The sequence below is a fragment of the Rousettus aegyptiacus genome, unplaced genomic scaffold, assembly GCF_014176215.1.
Source record: "Rousettus aegyptiacus isolate mRouAeg1 unplaced genomic scaffold, mRouAeg1.p scaffold_m13_p_8, whole genome shotgun sequence".
Classification (NCBI taxonomy): domain Eukaryota; kingdom Metazoa; phylum Chordata; class Mammalia; order Chiroptera; family Pteropodidae; genus Rousettus; species Rousettus aegyptiacus.
This window is the reverse complement of record NW_023416311.1, coordinates 91,337,980-91,355,984: the sequence shown is the minus strand read 5'-3', so window position 1 is coordinate 91,355,984 and position 18,005 is coordinate 91,337,980. Positions and strand designations below refer to the sequence as shown.

The window sequence follows — 18,005 nt, the reverse complement described above, 5'->3', positions numbered from 1 at the left end:
ACATGACCCAGAAGGCAAAAATGCAAGGGGACACAGGTGGTACAACTGGAGACTTAAGGAACTTTCATATTAGTAAATTATATTCTACTCCCTCTCTCAAGAGGTAGCCACTATCCGGAATTTGGTGTGACTATACTGGACCTCCTATCAGACATATGTTGTGTATTTCATTTTTATACTCTATGAGGCTTAATTTTTTTTTCATATTTTTCACCTTTTCTTTATATCTATTATGTATATATTTAACTTTAGAACTCAGACTCATCTTCTAGTTCATTAACCATCTGTTGAGTTTTTCATTTTTAAGTTGGTTTACTGCGGTTTAATTCACATACACTAAAATTCATCCTTTTAAAGTATACAGTTTAATGAGTTGACAAATCTATACAGCCCTGTAAGAACATTTCCATCACTCCCAAAAAGTTCTTAGACCCCTTTGTTGTCAATTTTCCCTTTACTCCCAGGCAACCATCTGTTCCTTGTCCGTATAGTGCTGCCTTTACTAAAATGTCACACGGCATGTAGTCTTTGTTTCTGAATTCTTTCATTCAGCATAATGGTTCTGTGATTCATCCATGTTGTTGCATGTTATCAGTGATTTGCTCTTTTTTATTATTTCATTGTACAGATATATTGCAATATGTATATCCATTCACAAGTTGTGGTCATCTGGGTTGTTTCAAGTTTTGGGCTATCATAAAAAAAGCAGCTAAGAAAATTCACATACATGTCTTTGGGTAGATCCATGTTTTTATTTTTCTTAGGTAAACATCTAGGGGTGGAAATCCATTGAGTTTTTATGTCCTCCTTATTTCTGATGCTGGAACTTTTCCTTAATTTCTTTAAAGCTTAGCCTTTAAATGTATATTTTTATATTTTATTTAGAAACACATTTTATCTATGAATTTATTGTGGGAAAGTGTTTAGATCATCTTGCCAGACCTAGAAGTTCATACTTCAAAATATTAAGTTTTTTTCAAAACCAACTTTCACATAGTTACATCATCTTTTCATTTACTAAAGAAAACTTGACAAAAAAGCATCAAAAAAGTTTTCAGTCAGATTTCCAAGTATTATACATTCTTTCCAAAAAAGTTATAATTAGTAAGTTATAGGAATCTAGATTTAGAATCTCACTTAATGGAGACAAGCACTAATAAAACCAAAGGGTGCCACAGTAGTTCTGGTTTTATCTTGAATTTCATTACTTTTTGTCTAAATTACTCCATCTATAAAACAAAAAAAAATTTATAGGGCTCCTGTGTAACTCTATGTAATATTATATTTTTAATTTTGTAATAGCACTTTGAACTTTTCAAATTGAAAACAAAACCAACTATAACTTATGCACTAGATGAAAGTTGAACTAAATACTTCTATGCACCCTTCTACAAATGAGATGCTATGATTTTATGACTATGAAAAAAAGTAATCCAAATGCAGCAAAATAAAACTAGTATAAAAGATATGTATGGAAAATGAAATATCAGTTATTGACTACTGTGTTTTGAGCTGGCATCAGTTTAGGATGCTCCCATGGTCAAGAATAACATAGCTTTATTTTTGATAATTTTACTTCAAAAGTGTTAACACATTTGTGGGTATTTACAAGCTCTTCAAAATACCACGTGGATTATATTAACTTGACAAATGTATCAGACAATTTGCAGATAACATACCTGTAAATTGTTTGTATTTTGCACCCATTTCATTTTTCGATTCCAAAGAGGCTGGCTGACCTAAAAAAAACTGAAGTTTTTCCTGGAAAATCTGTGCTGGAGTCATATTTAATGGTAGATTCTGACCCTTTTTCTTGGACCTGAAAACATATCAAATTAATGAAAATGAATCCAAATTTTGAAAAAAAAAAATTTACACATCAAGAACCATGAAATTTTAAGAAACGGTGAAATTCACTTTCCTTATTCATACTATATTTAGGAAAGAAATAATCAAGGAAATACTGCATTAAGGAGAGTATTACGGCTCTCCAAGATTATGGTACTAAAATATCTTCCCACCCTTATTCCACACTGCTTCCCTACAAATATATTCTATCCAAACTGAATCTAACTTGATTTTTGCCATATGCCTTTGCTCAAGTTTGGAATGTTCTCTCTCCTTATAGCTACTCAATTTGTCAAGATCCTGTCTTTCCTTCAATGCCCATCTCAAATGATATGTCCTACATTAAGTACTTCCTGTCCTTCCCCCACTTAATATGATTGCTTTCCCTACTGTATCTCTGGCACTTTTCTTCCCATGCTATGTAAATTATAATAATGTTTTGTCCTATCATCTCTATTAAACTATATACATCTTAAACACAGAAACTACATACCATTTAAGTTTATATCTACTAATTCACTTGGCATAGAGCTTGGTACAGAGAGGTTACTTAAGTAAATATATGCTGAATTATTGAATCGAAGAATATAAAAGACACAGCAATACCATAATATCCAGAAAAGTTAATATACAGAGATTAGTTTGATTAGCTTAAAAGTCAAATGCTATTTCAGATAAATTCTCCCACTGACTATAAGCCCTTTGAGGGCACTATTAACGAATAAATGTCCTAAAAAAAGTTTTAATACAAAATATAAGCTGCTGAGCTATCCCACACAGTATCTTCCAGTTAAATTTAATTAAAACTAAATTGAAAATTCAATTCTTTGGTCTTACTAGCCTCATTTCAAGTGCTGAATAGCTATGCGTGGCTAGCAGCTTTCATATTGAACAGCACATAAAGAACATTTCCATGACTGAAGAAAGTTCCGCTGGATAATGCCGAACTAAGAATTCCACAAAATATATAAACGAGAGAAATACTTTAGATACCATTACACTATTTCTTAATTTATGTTTGCTTAAAAACACATACCTTGTGCAACTGCTGTCTAGTTTACAGAACAGCTGAAAGGCCAGACCAATTGAAACAGATGTCTTCCAGTCTCCAAGTTTATGTGTTAACCACACGGCTTCTGGAACCAGGCCACCAATAAATAATAATTCAAGGGCATATTCAACTGTCCACACGTTAGAAAGATGCTGTTCTCTAACAACACTGGCCACCTTAGAGTGTTGCAGAGGAATAAATCGAAGGCTCTGCTCTGAGTAAATTAAAGAAAATGGATATTACATATGTCAGAACTCATACTTTACATGGGTACATATATCTTCAATCAGTATTTTCTACACAAAACCACAAGGAAGACACAAACAAAATGTGCTAAAATAGTACTTAACATACCCTAGAATAGTTTTGTTATTTTAACATTGAAGAAAGTGCCTTACTAATGGGCCAGGAAGCCAATGCCAGAGTAGAAATAGAAACAGGAGAGACAGTATGAGTGCATTACACAAAATAAAGGTAAAAGTTTCATGAAACTTCTGTCAGGTAAAATAAACATACCTACAAAAACTTAAATGTACTGGGTCACAGTGTACAGTTTATTCCTTTGGGCTGCCCTGAAATACATTTCTATTTCTCCTATGAAATTATGAAATCAGGAGGGCAGAGACTGCATTTTACCTGACTCTCCATTTCTCATACTGTCATGCACTATAGAAGTACTACTAAAGTATATTAAGTGTTCAATATATTAGCGTTTCTAAGTAGAAATATGTGGTTTTCAATAATCCTGACTAAATGATGAGATTTCAGTCTGGCTTGGGATTAAATACAAAAGGTAATATCCTTATGCTCAGCCTTCTATAGCTTATTAAAAGTAACTTGTATAAGCAACTTTAAAATATGATGCAACTGTTATTTTTTTTTAAATATACTTTGCTAAGATTTTCAAAATAAAATCTGTAAATGGTATACATAGGTTTCTGCTTCTTGAAATGACTAGTTTCGCATATGACCTACACAGGCTCTGCCCACAACAAGTACTAACATCTTATTAGTTCTTTGACAAACACATTTGGGTAAAAACAAAAAACTTAGTCTATCACTTAAATATCTGATTTTGTGGGGGCAAAGAGCCCGGAGACTGACTAAAATTTTCCTACTTTTTTATTCACTATGAGCAAAGCACACTGTACTACTAAAAGAAACTGATCTAATTTTCTGGAAAACTTTCTGCTTTCATAGAGTAAAAAGCACACCAAATAAGCATCTCAAATCTTCAATACATTCATTCTGCTACTAGTTCTGATTAACATGAAATGTGTAGTCTAAGTCAAGACTTCTGATATCATTTTTCAAGATATTAAAGAAATTAAACAATATATACAAAGTTTCAGATATTTAAATTTTCAGTAATCACAATCTTGGGCATAGGAAGAGAACACAAAACCTTCTCTCATATTCTATCCTCTCACTGTGAAGCTATTTACAAAGGGAATAAAAAGGCGTATCTCTAAGCTTTTATGAATGTTCATTAATCTGTCCAAAAACAATAATTCTATCACATCTCTTTCTAGAGTGTGATAAAGATGTCTTCCTTAAATATATAAAGCGATCTGTAAAGATAAAGATCATGAGCAAACAGCAAAACTCCTATTACTCTAGGACAGAAAAGATAAGACATTGAGACAAGTTTCTAAGTACCAAGATTTTACCTTTTTTTTTTTTTTTTTTTAGATTTTCTAAAATGGAGTACTATTTCTTTTCTTAAATAAAATGATTTAAGGATACAATTTGTTGTCAGAAACATTACTATGAAAAATAGGGAACACAAGTGATAAATACCTAGGTTGTGACAAAAAAAGAGCTTAAATATAAAGCCACTGTAATCAGTTGTGTCAAATGCATAAGGAAATAAGTATTACACATTTGAGAGTCTTAGTCAGACGAAAGCATAAAGGTGAGCGAAAGGAGCAAAGGCTGTTCTCCAAGAGAAAAGGCAAGGAACACCCCTAAACCTGAGTTAGGATATGGTAGAGAGGGATAGGGGAACAGCCAGGTCCTGGAAGAAAATGGGCACCTTTTCTCTGTTCACAACAGCACCCTAAGAGAAGCCATAATCAGGTCAGAACCAATTCTTCCCCAGGGAAGCAGGGTCCTGCTAGAATAGGAACCACTAGACAACTTCCCTTCTGATTTTACCTCCCATACATGACTTTCTAGGGACCAGAACCTCCTCTAGAACACGAGGTGAGACTAGAGATTAACACTACTGTTGAAGCATCCAAGTAGTTGTGGACAGACCGTCCTCCGCTCCTATCCACATCCTGAGACAATTAATTACAGGACAGAACTGAACACACAGTTCAAAATCCATGGTTCCATGAATGATTAAATTTGCTAACCACTTGTTGCTACCTTTATTAAACTTCTAATTCCATTATATCTTATACTACTCTAACCTATGTATGACTTGTTCATATTTATCAGTTCATATTATTTCCTGCTTAAAGCCCTCCAGTAAACTTCCCATTGTATTCACAATAGAATCTGGCTTACAATATCTGGTCCCTGTCTCTCTCTCTGACTCCTATCTCTCTCCACCTCATCCACTATGCTCCAGCCACACCAGTCTTTCAGTTTCTCAAACACATCAAATTTGTCCTTGCTCTGGGGCTTTTGCATAAGCTCAGTTTAGAATGCTGTAAGTCCTGACTCATTGTCATCATTAACAATTCAGCTTAAGGCTGCCCTCTCAGAGTGCTCCTAAATTCACTATCTGAAACAGACACTCAGTTACAATGCATTACTCTATTTTAGTTCTCTGCATAATGATTATGACCATTTGATATACCCATTTATATATTCACTTATTTAATTTTCTGTTTCAATGTTTAAATATAAATCCCATAAAAGAATAGCTTTTTTATCTGTTCTTGGCAGTTAGGATAAGTCTGTTTCATGCATCAAAATGAAACAACTACAGATGTTTTCATATTATTAATTTTTTATGGTGCAAGCTAGTATGTTTCCAGCACCTAGAACACTGCTTGTCTCATAGCAGGCACTTAATAAAAATTAGCAGCATTAATATCACAGAAATTTGTATACATGTTTATCTCCATAAGGGCAGGACAGTTATCCAGCACATTATAGGACTTTTTAAATCTTATTAATGAAATAATTAATAGAACAAAGTAAATCATCCACATAAAATTAAGTTCTAAATTAACGTACTCAAAATTTGTTACATTTCCATTTTTATATAAAGATAGCAACTCTTACTTTAAACATGAATACTTTGTAAGTACCAATCTGTCCAAAATTTGGGATTAAAAATCCATATTTGATAAAAATCCAAGCAATTACCTTTCTCAGATTTTATTCATTCACAAATGGGCACTAAGCATCTCCCATGTGTCAGGCACTGAGCTAACAGTATTATTTCTAAAAAATAATGATCACTGTGCAATATGATTTTAAATATTAAGTGAAAACAAGGTGTTTACTATATTACCTGTTTTAATATGAAGGGGAGGAAGTACATTCACATTGTGAGGTGGCAAAATGCAAAGCAGTTCATTGGTGAAGTAGGCAGCCATGAACCGAGCCATGGACCGGATAACCCTCACTGCAGCCTCAGGATGAATATCTCCAGTCATTCCAAACTCCCCGGGAGGCTTCTCAGGAGCTAAGGGATACCGCAAATGACCAAAGGAGAGTCTGATTAAGTTAGCAAAAAAGAATAATGTTTTTTAAGATCCCAACATTACACAAGAAGGAAATTACAATTAAAATTATTTTGTGAGCACCCGTGGCCTGTACAAGCTAATATATAATAGGTGTCTATACCTCTTGAAGACAATAGAACAAAAATAATTAGTTCATAAGTATGAGCACATACACTTAGGAACTGTTTATGACTAAGTTACTAGTTTTATTTAAGAACATGGAAAAATCTATACAAAACAATCCAGATGAACTTGCAAGCATAGTATTTTATTTTCCCTTCTTTCTTCCCTTTCCATTTTTTTTTCTTTGATGAAGGACACAGGGCTTACAACGAAGATATTCTAAAAAGCACCAAAGCACTCATTCTTAATGCTTTTTTCTATACCATTAGATTTGGAAATTATGATATACTTCCATTAGCAGAACTGGCTCACTAAAAGATTCTTTTGAGAGGATGGGACAGAAGGAATGTGTGGTGGAGAGAGAAGGTGAGGGATTGATTTACATCACGATTCGTAGGGCAATTCTGATATAAACTAACAGGAGCAAACATGTATCATCTCTATTTGAGAATCCCAAAATCTAAATTAGCATTCAGAAATCTGAAATAGTTAAAAACTATTAAATATATAAATACTAAGTTAACATGAATTTTTATGAAATTTATGGCCCCCACAATAGCAAAATATCTTCCTTTCCCAAGTCATTAGTTCTGTACGTGTATGGACCATTTACATCTTGTCATTATATAGCCTAGCACCTACCACTCCTCCTCTCATATAGCAGGCAATCAGAACTATTAATAAATTATACACATATAGAATCTTTAGAAAAATTTATTAGCCTTTGAGCAGTATTTTTCATTCAGTCACTAAAAATTTTTAAAAATCATACTATTTCTTCACATTAAAGTTAAAAATACATGGGTAAAAATGTTTTATCCTGGGTAAAACTTACTTTAGGAATTATACAAAGGCAAGATTTCCAGTAACCTTAATCATGCGAAACTCAGAAATAAGCCCCTTAAATAGGGAGCAAGCTGATGCTAAAAGATATGGTTGCAGAGTAAAACTGCATCAATTCAGAAGTAAAAAAATTTGAAAATGTAATTCTATATATGGTAGTGTTGATGTTAATGATGGCAACCTTTTGCAAAAAAACACTATATAATGATTAAGTAAGGTAAGTGTGCAAGAAAGGTAACAAATCAGGCTTGACTACTTTAAAGGCCTGCTTAGAAGGATGACCCTCAGCTGGCATGTGGGAGCTTGGATCTTGGGAGGATTCTCACCGCCTTAACTGCTGACAGTGGCTCACTGAATCTGTTTTGTACAAACAATGCGGTTTATAATGAACAACTGCTTTCCTTCTAAGAGTATGGAATTCTGGTATGGGCTAGACAGAAAGGGTCTATGTGACCAGCTCCAATTAAAAGCCCTGGGCACTAAATCTCTAATGAGACTCCCTAGCAGACATCTCATGCACCGCCACAACTTGAGGCTGGAGGAATTAAGTACGTCCTGTGTGAATCCACTAAGAAAGGATTCTTGGAAGCTTGTGCCTGATTTCCTCTGGACTCCACCTCATGCACCTTTTCCCTTTGCTATTTGGCTTTGTATCCTTTCATTGTTAATAAATCATAGCCATGAGTAAAACCATCTGAGTCCTGTGTGTCCTCCCTGTGAATTCACTGAACTTGGGGGTTAATCTTAGAGACCCTGATCCAGTAGAAATATATTTAATATATTCTAAACAATCATCATTAAAAATTAAAGCAAATACATTACTATAGGTTCAATTTATCTTGAAAGTTAAATCATGTAATGACAATATTGTTAAAAAAAATGAAGACTATCCAATCCATTAAAAAATCACACATAAAAGTCTATCACTCATACACAGCTGATGAACTTTCTGGAGGGCAATTTGACACTGGGCATCAAAAGTCTTAAAACTGGATTCTTTTGATCCAGACACCTCATTTCTAGAAATCTATGCTAAAGACATTATTATTGATGCTCACAGAAATTCATATTTACTGCAGTATTATTTAAAACAGTAAACAGGTGGCAACAACCTAAAATGTACAATAATGAGGATAAGATTTAATGGGTTTTTAAAAATGATTATTTGCATTGTAAAATATTCATAATATAAAATTTCAAAAGATTACAAAACAATATACAGCTCTAATGACATACATGTGTAAATGTATATTTTTCTTTGTACTTTTCCATATTTTCAACATTGTCTAAAACGAACATGTATTATTTCCATATTGAACACAAAAATTTAAAAAGATAAAAATCAGAAAGTGAGAAATCTATAAACAATGGTTGAAACCATATAAAACTTAGTTGGCATGGACTCCATTTAGAAAGTTCTGATATACTGAACCTTTCAGACACATTCATATGTATAGTATACATCTAATGGTCTATGATCCTATAACCATTATAATTACAGTATGTGCTCATATACATGTATCCCTCTGGTTATTGCTTAATTCAAACATAGCTCTTAAAAATGTCAATCTAGATACTCTGCAGACTCAGATTTTTAAAAAGACTCGAATACCTAAGTAATTTTCATCACTTTACTAAACCACCTTAAGCAACAGATATAAATATATTAAGGAAAAATACTTGAGTACCTAATGTTATATCTAACAGATACGGCTGTGAGAAATAACCATATCAGTTCGGCAGGCAATCACTGCTAAGTCCTTGAAATCCAAAGATTTTTTTTTTTAAATGGTTCTTACTATTGAGAAGAAGTCAGTCCAAAACTGACCATAATAAGGCAGAACTGACTTTTATGTATAAGCAATTGCATATCTAAACCTATAAATACAAATTAATACAATTAAATATACTGATTTTTGAAAAGCATACCTGAACTATCTTCATTTTCTTTTACAGGTAAGTGGGACCATCTCAATACTTCTCTTACTAGGTGATCACACAATCCTTGAGCATCATTCAAATTATAGCTATAGAGATGGCAGTATAAAAGAGAAAGATAATAGCGTATCTGAAGAAAACATGTCCTTCTTCCTCCTTAAATCAGAAAGAAGCAAGCTTACATTAAAAACACATTAGCAAAATAATGTTCTTGATTTGGGTGTTCAGTTTATAAAGATTCATCAAAAAGTTCATGTGAATTTTTTTGTACTTGTTTTACACTTCAATGAAAGTTTTAAAAAACAGGTGAAAAATACTTTGTTCTTTTTCAAGTTCTGAACAGTTTTCTTTCATCAGGTCCTAAGATGACTAAGATTTTACCCATAGAGAGAGCTATAAATCCTCATCTCAGCACTGAGGTCCACTAATATCTGTCTCCAGTACACATAGTATGACACGGGAGAGAACATTGTTTAAAAAACACACAAGAAACCATACATGTATCAAACAGATGGTAAGAGACTTGCCAAAGAAGAAACACTATTCAATAAAACAGGAGGAGTTCCCGACCACCACCTTCCAATATCTAAAGGGTGTTTAGGACTGAGACTGCTGGTTACCTGTCCCTTATCTTCTTCTTGAGTAAAAGAATTTTAACTTTATTTGGGATTACAATGCACCTAGATCACAATTTCTCACTAGATGCGGCCATGTGAAAATATGACTATGTTCTGAATCAAGAGATAATACTGTGTAGAACTTCCAGAAAAGCTGCTTAAACTCAGCTAGGAAGTGTAAGCTTTCTTGCCCTTCCTGCTTTCTGCTATCTAGAATATGGATGTGATGGCTGCAGCTCCAGCACCCATCTTAATTCATAGGATGGCCTTAAGATTGGAAGCAATGCACTAAAGATGACAGCAGAAAAACTAAAGGAGTGTGGGTCCTTGAGACCACAGACACACCAAATCGGCCTCAGACTGTCAACTTCTGGCCTCTTTTCATAAGAAAGGGAAACTTCTCTCTTGTTGAAGTCACTGTTACTTCTAGTAACAGAGACTGAAAGTAATTCCTAATGGACACGGTGGAAATGAAATTAAATGAAAAGGCCCACAATGGAGGTCATTATGAAAACTCTTCTCCATCATAACTTCTCATCTTAAAGACCACTGTTTCATTTAGTTGAACAATCCCCAAATCTGAGAACTACATCAGGCTTCTTTCTCCAGAGCTACTCAGTCACAAGTCCAAGTGATCGAACCTACTATGTAACTGCCAGACATGACCTTTGTTCTCCAGTGCTCTTGACATGAATTTGGTTCAGGATCTCAACTAGTTTCCTTGTTTTTAAATAAAAGCCACATCTCTACACCACACTCCTACAAATGACTCTCCACATTGTACCAAAGTGATCTTTCCAAATGACCTGTATTTATTTAAAAAGTTTTTCCTACCTAAAGTATCTTAATTGATCCCACTGTCTTCAGGATAAAATCTTAATCCCTTGGCACTGAATACACTATGTCACTTTATCATCTGTTCTCTATCCACCTCTCACCACCCTATCCCTAATATTATATATATTTGCCATATAATCTACTTCTGTTAAACTTCTTGCAGTTTACCAAACTGTCATAGTTTCTCATGCCTTTTTGCTTCTGGAATGCTATATCTTCTGTTAAGCCATTCCCACTACTTTAACTGGCCAATTTCTACTCCATTTTAAATGTCAACTCCTCTAGGTTTTTCCTAGACTGGTGCTTGCACTCCAGCCTCAGACTGTGTAAAACGCTCCTCTGTGCCTCCCCAGCACCTACCATACAACATAATGAGAAAAGTGCTGGTTGTTTATGCAATCTCTCCTGTGGACTGTGGGCAACTTGAGGGTAAAGCTGTTTTAGTTATTCCTAGTGCCTAATATGGTACTAAGCACATAGCAGGCCCTCAATAAATACTGGTTAAGTAGAGAATAAATGAAACAGACAAAGTTACAGCCGTCAGAAAATATGTTTAAAAATTGGCCAAACCTGACCATGTAGTAGCTGCAGTTAGAGCTAGTGCCAAGGTCACCATTTCAGAATCTGTCAACTTTCCCACATCCTCAGCCCTGTTATCATAAAAGTTATCACCAGTTTCTAGACTCATATCCTTATATTTTCATCAAAAGCTCCATGGTATCCCATATTTAACTCAACAATAAGTTTAACTCACAATAACTTGAAGTTGAATTACTTAAAGGCAGAGAGCCTTAGCTCCATGTTTCTCTAGGTCTATAAAAGGTGGTAAAACATTTGACTCATACTTTCTCAGTTAGATACTTTCAGTCCCTCTAAGGACAAAAAAAAAAAAATCTTTTATTTAGGATCAAAATCTTATTTTTTACCTATCAAAATCAATCAGTTTCCATCAATAACCAAAAAAAAGGACAGGAGACTTATCTGTAGATAACAGAAAAATTCTTGTTCTACAAATTCCAAGACAATTTTTAAGTGTTTCTGATAGTCAAGGTGCCTCCGATATGTATTCTATTTGAGCATTAAGACATTATGAGCACTCGGAAATTTGGAATTATTAAGCTCTATAGAATGCTAAAATATGTTTTTACCAATATATGGCAAATATTATTTTTTAACACTCCCCTACCATTCTCTTGAGTTTCTTGTAGAGCTTTCTTCCACAGCTGAACAGACTTTTCATATGATCCTAATAGGAAACATTCTTCACCTGTAAAGTTTTTAACCAAAAATTAGTTATGGCTAATTACATTACTTTATAAAAATTTATGTTTTAAAATTTAGTGGATACAGCTCAGCCAGATATTATTTTGAAAAACAAGTAATCGCAACCAATTAATAAATCAAAGCCCCGTTACTATTTCACTTATTCATGGGGTTAGAAATTGTTGATGAGATACTGACCATTGATAGATTTAAGCTCTAAGGTTTTGTTCAAGCAAACTTCGACAGTCTGTAAGTTAGCCTGTATATGACATAGCAGGGACTTGACAGTAGATGCTTCATGTGTCATCTTTTCAGTTAACTGTTGGTCACCTTCAGGAACTCTTTGACTTAATTGCGTTTGATACCATAAAGTTTTTTCATACAGTACTCTCCAGAGAACAATCAATCTATACACAAAATTAGGTAATCAGACGAGGGATAATGAGTATAGCCTCCTACTTAGCCTTTCTCTGCTTGTATTCTTCAATGACGTAATAATATATACAAACTGATCAGATTTAAATATAGCACGAAGTTCACTAATCGAAAAAATACATATTTGTAAAATCTTCATAAATGCATTATGTACCTGTGGTCATTTTTCTATAGTACTTACCTAAATCAAAATTTTTCAATAGTATCCTTATTGCCCAAGACTAATAAAATATACCTGTTAATTAACATTTGGCACAAGTCCAAAATATTTAGATAAAATAAAGTCTATAATGCTGAGTGGTAATGGATACAAGGCTTCTTTTTAGGGTGATAAAAATATTCTGGAATTAGTGCTAATATTTCTACAACCTTGTGACTAAAAATTACTGAACTGCACACTAAAATGTTGAATTGTATAGTATGGGAATTATATATCAATTTTTTAAAAAGAAAAATTCTACAATGCTGATGGTATGCTAATATTAAAGTAATTTATACCTGTGTCCTGGCTGTTGAACAAGATTTACTCCTTGAGGACGAATCTTGAAAGATGAGTTCCAAGACCAATTTGCCTGTGAACCACTATCTTGAAATATTTGAAAAATGGGTACCACCAATGAGTCTTGATTTGTTGTTCTACTTCCATCAGTTGATGCTGAAATAACTTCAGGGTGGAGATTGTATATGCCATTTAAATTATCAGCTACCATTCTGAGTAAATGAAAACAGGCTAAAAGCCTCTCTGAGAATAAATGACCCCGCTGTTGCTGAGTCAGCAAAAGTGTTATAGTATTTGAGGTCAGCTTTACCAAATGTCCCACATCTTGCTTGTATCTCATATCCCAATACTGAATTGTTAAAAATTGATGAAACAGTTGAAAGATACAAAGTACCCATACATTATATCTTGGGCTCGTGCTTAAAAAAAGATCAAGTTTGGGGAAAGGACATTTTATAAATTGAAGAATATAGAAAAAATGAGTGATACAAACTACCGTGTAATTTAACATTGAATTTCTTTCTGTCACACTTTTTGAAATTCCTATAGTCCATGCTGCAAGGAGATTTTTCTGGATAGAATGTAGTTCTGTAACGGTTCTGTCTGTCTCCTCAGTATTATCCTTCGCATGTAGCGTATCAAACATAGATGCAAATTCCAACTTTCCCTCCTTGGCACTACTAAACAACGGATCACTTTTTTGGTTCCGAAAAGAGAATAAGTTGTTTGGACACTGTATGCCTTCATTAGTTTCTTCTGCTTCAAAATCCTAAAACATAAGTGAAAAAAATTATACTGAATGCCATTTAATACCTTACAAGTAGAATTACTTTGGTGTTCTCAAATTTCTCTTCCTTTAAGAAGAGAAAAACAAAACAAAATACATGTCTTGGAATATAGTCGGTACATTAACTGTTCAAAGTGAATAAAACACCACTATTAAGTACCTGCAAATCTGTTGTTTTTTCACTTAACTTTATTGTTTCTTCTACCTGCAAGAATCTTGGGACAGAAGAATCAGCTGAACTTTCATTTCCTTGGTGTTTTAACAGGCTTGACCTTAGGGAATCCAGTGATCGCAAGTTCAGACCTTTACCTTTTGGCTAAAGAAGAAAAGATGAGATTTCCAAGAGCAAAATCGTTATCCATAATTTTATTATAAGCAATTAAAAATTCTATAGATAACTGTATACAAAGTCATTACCGTCAATATAGTTTTAAATTTGAAAAAATAAGAACTTTTACGAATGATACTAAAAAGCACTATACCTTAGACAACAGCACACTTTGGTATGTTTTCTCAAGCCTCTGGGTTGAATCAAGTAGAAGGGATCTCATAAGTACTGATGGAGACAGGTTATCATGAAATCGAAGGGTTGTGACCATGTATCCATCAGAAATAATGAGGTAGGGTAACCGTGAGTGTGCTTTTACAGAAAATCTCTGTCTCATAGGGTCACTATCAGAAGCTGATGAATCTACAGAATTATTTGAATCTTGAAATGTAAACTGCTGTGGTCTGGCAAACAAACATCGAAATTCAAAATTAGTTTTAAAAATCTTAAAAAAACATTATTCCAAAGAAAAAGCAAAACAATTAAAAGTTACAGAATGATGAAAAGGCAAACACATTAAATGCAAAATATTAAATGTGTACATACTTATAAAGAAAACATAAACAATATATAGTTTATATTTTTTTTAGTTTTCCCTGAATTGTGATATTTACTCTATTTTTCTAATCTAGTTTTCTAAAACTATTTCATAAAAGAATTTAAGACAATTCATGTTTGCTATTGAAATTAGCTTTCCTTCTTACCATGTATTTAAATATATTTATAGTAATTATGAGCTATGATTACATGTGTTAAGGAAAAGAAAGAAAAGAAACTGAGAACATTTGGAGAAGATGGTGGTGAGTAAAATTTTGGTAGTTTAAAATTAACTGACTGAGTTTCCATATAAATTAACTTATTTATTGTTGTGGTGGTATACCTAACTCTGATTACTTAATATTGCTGCTTAGTAACTTTGCGGCTTTATAAATACAAAGAGGACAAATTATCAAAATATAATTTTTTGGTTAGGGAACTATTCAAATACAGATTTTAGGCAAATGGTCAACAATGGGAGACTGGTTACAGAATGTATACACCATGCAAATCTACAAAACCATTAAAAATGACTTGATGGAAATATGTAACAGATATACTGTTAAACCAAAAAAACAAAATAGAAAACATTCTATGTCATATATTTTGTTTTAGAAAAACTATTATTACAAATGTATTAATTTTTAGAGGACAACATATTAAAATGTTAATTGCTATCTCTGAGGAATAGGATTACAAGTCTTTCACTTTCTACATTATTTAGTTTCATAATATTTGATTTTCACATTTTTTAAAATATGTATTACAACTGCTAACAGAAAAAGCAATCCATTTCGAAAGGCCCCAAATGTTAATTTTAAAGAGAATGGCAGGAAATTCTAGTCAGTTATGAATAAGACCATAAAAAATAAGGAAAAAATACTTTCACTTCAGGAAATGAAAATTTTTTCCACTGGAGTTTTCTACTGCTAAAAATTAAGCATCACTTTTTGCTAAATATAATCAAGGACATAGCCCTTTTCAGTTTCCTCTCTGTAAAGCAAAGGGATTGGATGAATTTCAAAGGTATTTTCCAATTTTTTGCTTTGCAAACAGCTGAGTGTATATGTCTAGCCATGTACAACAGCAACGTCAGGAACAACGAACCTTTACTAAGCACTAATTTTATTCCAGAACTGTGCTAAGTGACTTATAATTATCTTCCTTCATTCCCTTGATCCTTTATCATCTTCACTCACAGTAAATGAAATAGAAGCTTAAAGAATAACTTACCCAAAGTCATACAACTAACGAGTAGAAAAACCAAGATTCGAATTTTGATCTGACTCCAAAGCCAAACTGCTACCCCATCTCAAAATTAAAAATTAAAATAGGAATAAATTCTAAAGTCTTCAAACCCTTGGGAAAAAAGTAGATAAATCCAACTGCCGACTTAATTTTGAGTTAATTTACCTAAGTGCTCTGTTAACACACTGAAGTACATATCATGATTTTATTGACTTTTATATAAAAGAAAATTAATTTTTAATGCAGTATTTAAATAACTTATACTTACATAGTCACAATGTCAAATTTTCACCAGGATTAAGCCACAAAAAAAAAAAAAATAGAAAAAACTATAAATAGGAAACAGATATTAAGATGACAACTCAAAGAAAGAATAAGACAATTTGAAAGATGAAATTATATATATAAAAAAACAACACAGTACAGTAATACCAAAAGAAAAACTTCTATAAACAAATTAACAATTTAAATGTCTCACCTATATGTTATTAGTGGGTGAAGAGGAATAAATTCTGCTGGCCCAAATTCTACAGAGCAGCCAAATGTAATTAATGTTAGCAATTCACCCTGGCAAGTCAATAAAACCAGGGAGCCACGTTTTAACATACAAGCCAGAAAAAGACTATCATGTGTCCAGCTGATATCACCTACCCAGTAGGACCTAGAAAAAAACAAGACAATATGTTCAGAAAGGACTCTCATAGTAGCCAAGCAGGAATGAAACACTTCAAAAAGAAAAGCAACAGAATGAATAGCAGGCAACTGACACACATACTTCATGCACTTCACTTCCCAGAAAAAGAAATTTTGCTCATTAACACCTATTCCATACAACATACAATTAGAAATTTAGATTCATAAGCAAATTATAAAATGAAAATACTCCCTAAAAGAGTTAAGCTTCTGGGGAGCACGGCATAGGGAACACAGTTAACATTAGTATGTTGGCTAGGTGGAGGGTCAGGAAAGGGAGGGAGCAATTGGGATTGTTTTATGAACTATATAGATGTTTAACCAATGTATGGTATACTTTAAATTAATTTAAATAAGTTTTAAAAAAAGGAAAAAAAAGTTAAGCTTTTTAGTCACTCACATTTTAATCAGAACAACTTTTAATCCTACAGGTGTCCACGACTAACATCTACTGATAGATTTAAACGTCAACACCATGCCTGTCCTCTCTGCAGCCTGCTTGAGTTCGACTCAGTGGCAGGCCTCCCTCTTCACAAAGCTAGTGTTACTAGTCCTTAACTCCTTAACTATCTGATAATATATTTCATAGAGACAAAAAAGTAGCTCCTCCTCATGTAAATGATGGACACCCTAAGTCAAAAAAAAAAAAAAATGCTGAACTGCAATACTTTTCAAAAGGAACTTTTAGGAGGAAAGAAAAATGAAAAGGCAAGGCTGGATTGACCTGAAAATTGGAAATTCAGAGAATAGCATAGAAAGTGTTCAGAAAAGGAAATTAGAAGGTCCAAGAGGAAATCTTCCTACACTATATTCCCACATAGGTCCTAGTGGCAGTTCACGTGCATTCTAAAAATCACCTTATGTTGCTATTGGCTCATAGGGAAGAATGCCAACTTTGTTTAAAAGACTATAAACATCTCTGCCTCTCTGAGTAAATAATGGTCTTCCCAGTCCAGGTTTTTTCCTTTCAACCTCTCCAATTAAGCCCAATATTTTTCTATCCAGTCATGATTCTACTCCTCCTAAGATGACATAGAAAGAAATAAAACAAAAGAAATATGTTCACTTATCTTCTACCCTACCAGACCCTTCCTGAAAGTATTTAGGTCTTTCCTCATATAAAGCAATTTTTAGGACTTAGCAAGCATAAATGCTGAAAGTTGTATTACCTATCTAAATATGTATTTCAATAGTTATTGAATTATCAGAGCCTTAATCTTACCAAACTGTTGGAAAAGAAAATAAAAACATCATTTTGAAATACAAAAGAGT

The 18,005-nt window shown here is 33.2% G+C and overlaps 1 protein-coding gene across 11 annotated transcripts in view; it reads right to left on the bottom strand.

The window, feature by feature from the left end:
• Positions 1–18,005, bottom strand: part of CPLANE1 (ciliogenesis and planar polarity effector 1) — an 87,501-nt gene that overhangs the window by 60,133 nt on the left and 9,363 nt on the right. For 10 of the 11 annotated variants that reach the window (XM_036225478.1, XM_036225479.1, XM_016142468.2 and 7 more), the window contains 10 exons: positions 16,519–16,701; positions 14,410–14,659; positions 14,088–14,243; positions 13,140–13,909; positions 12,405–12,613; positions 12,130–12,210; positions 9,481–9,645; positions 6,372–6,545; positions 2,885–3,113; positions 1,680–1,819 (listed from right to left, as the gene is read on the bottom strand). In XM_036225478.1, coding sequence (XP_036081371.1) covers positions 1,680–1,819; positions 2,885–3,113; positions 6,372–6,545; positions 9,481–9,645; positions 12,130–12,210; positions 12,405–12,613; positions 13,140–13,909; positions 14,088–14,243; positions 14,410–14,659; positions 16,519–16,701 — 2,357 coding nt within the window. The remainder of the gene's footprint in view (positions 1–1,679; positions 1,820–2,884; positions 3,114–6,371; positions 6,546–9,480; positions 9,646–12,129; positions 12,211–12,404; positions 12,614–13,139; positions 13,910–14,087; positions 14,244–14,409; positions 14,660–16,518; positions 16,702–18,005) is intronic. The other variant, XM_036225484.1, reaches the window with a different exon arrangement.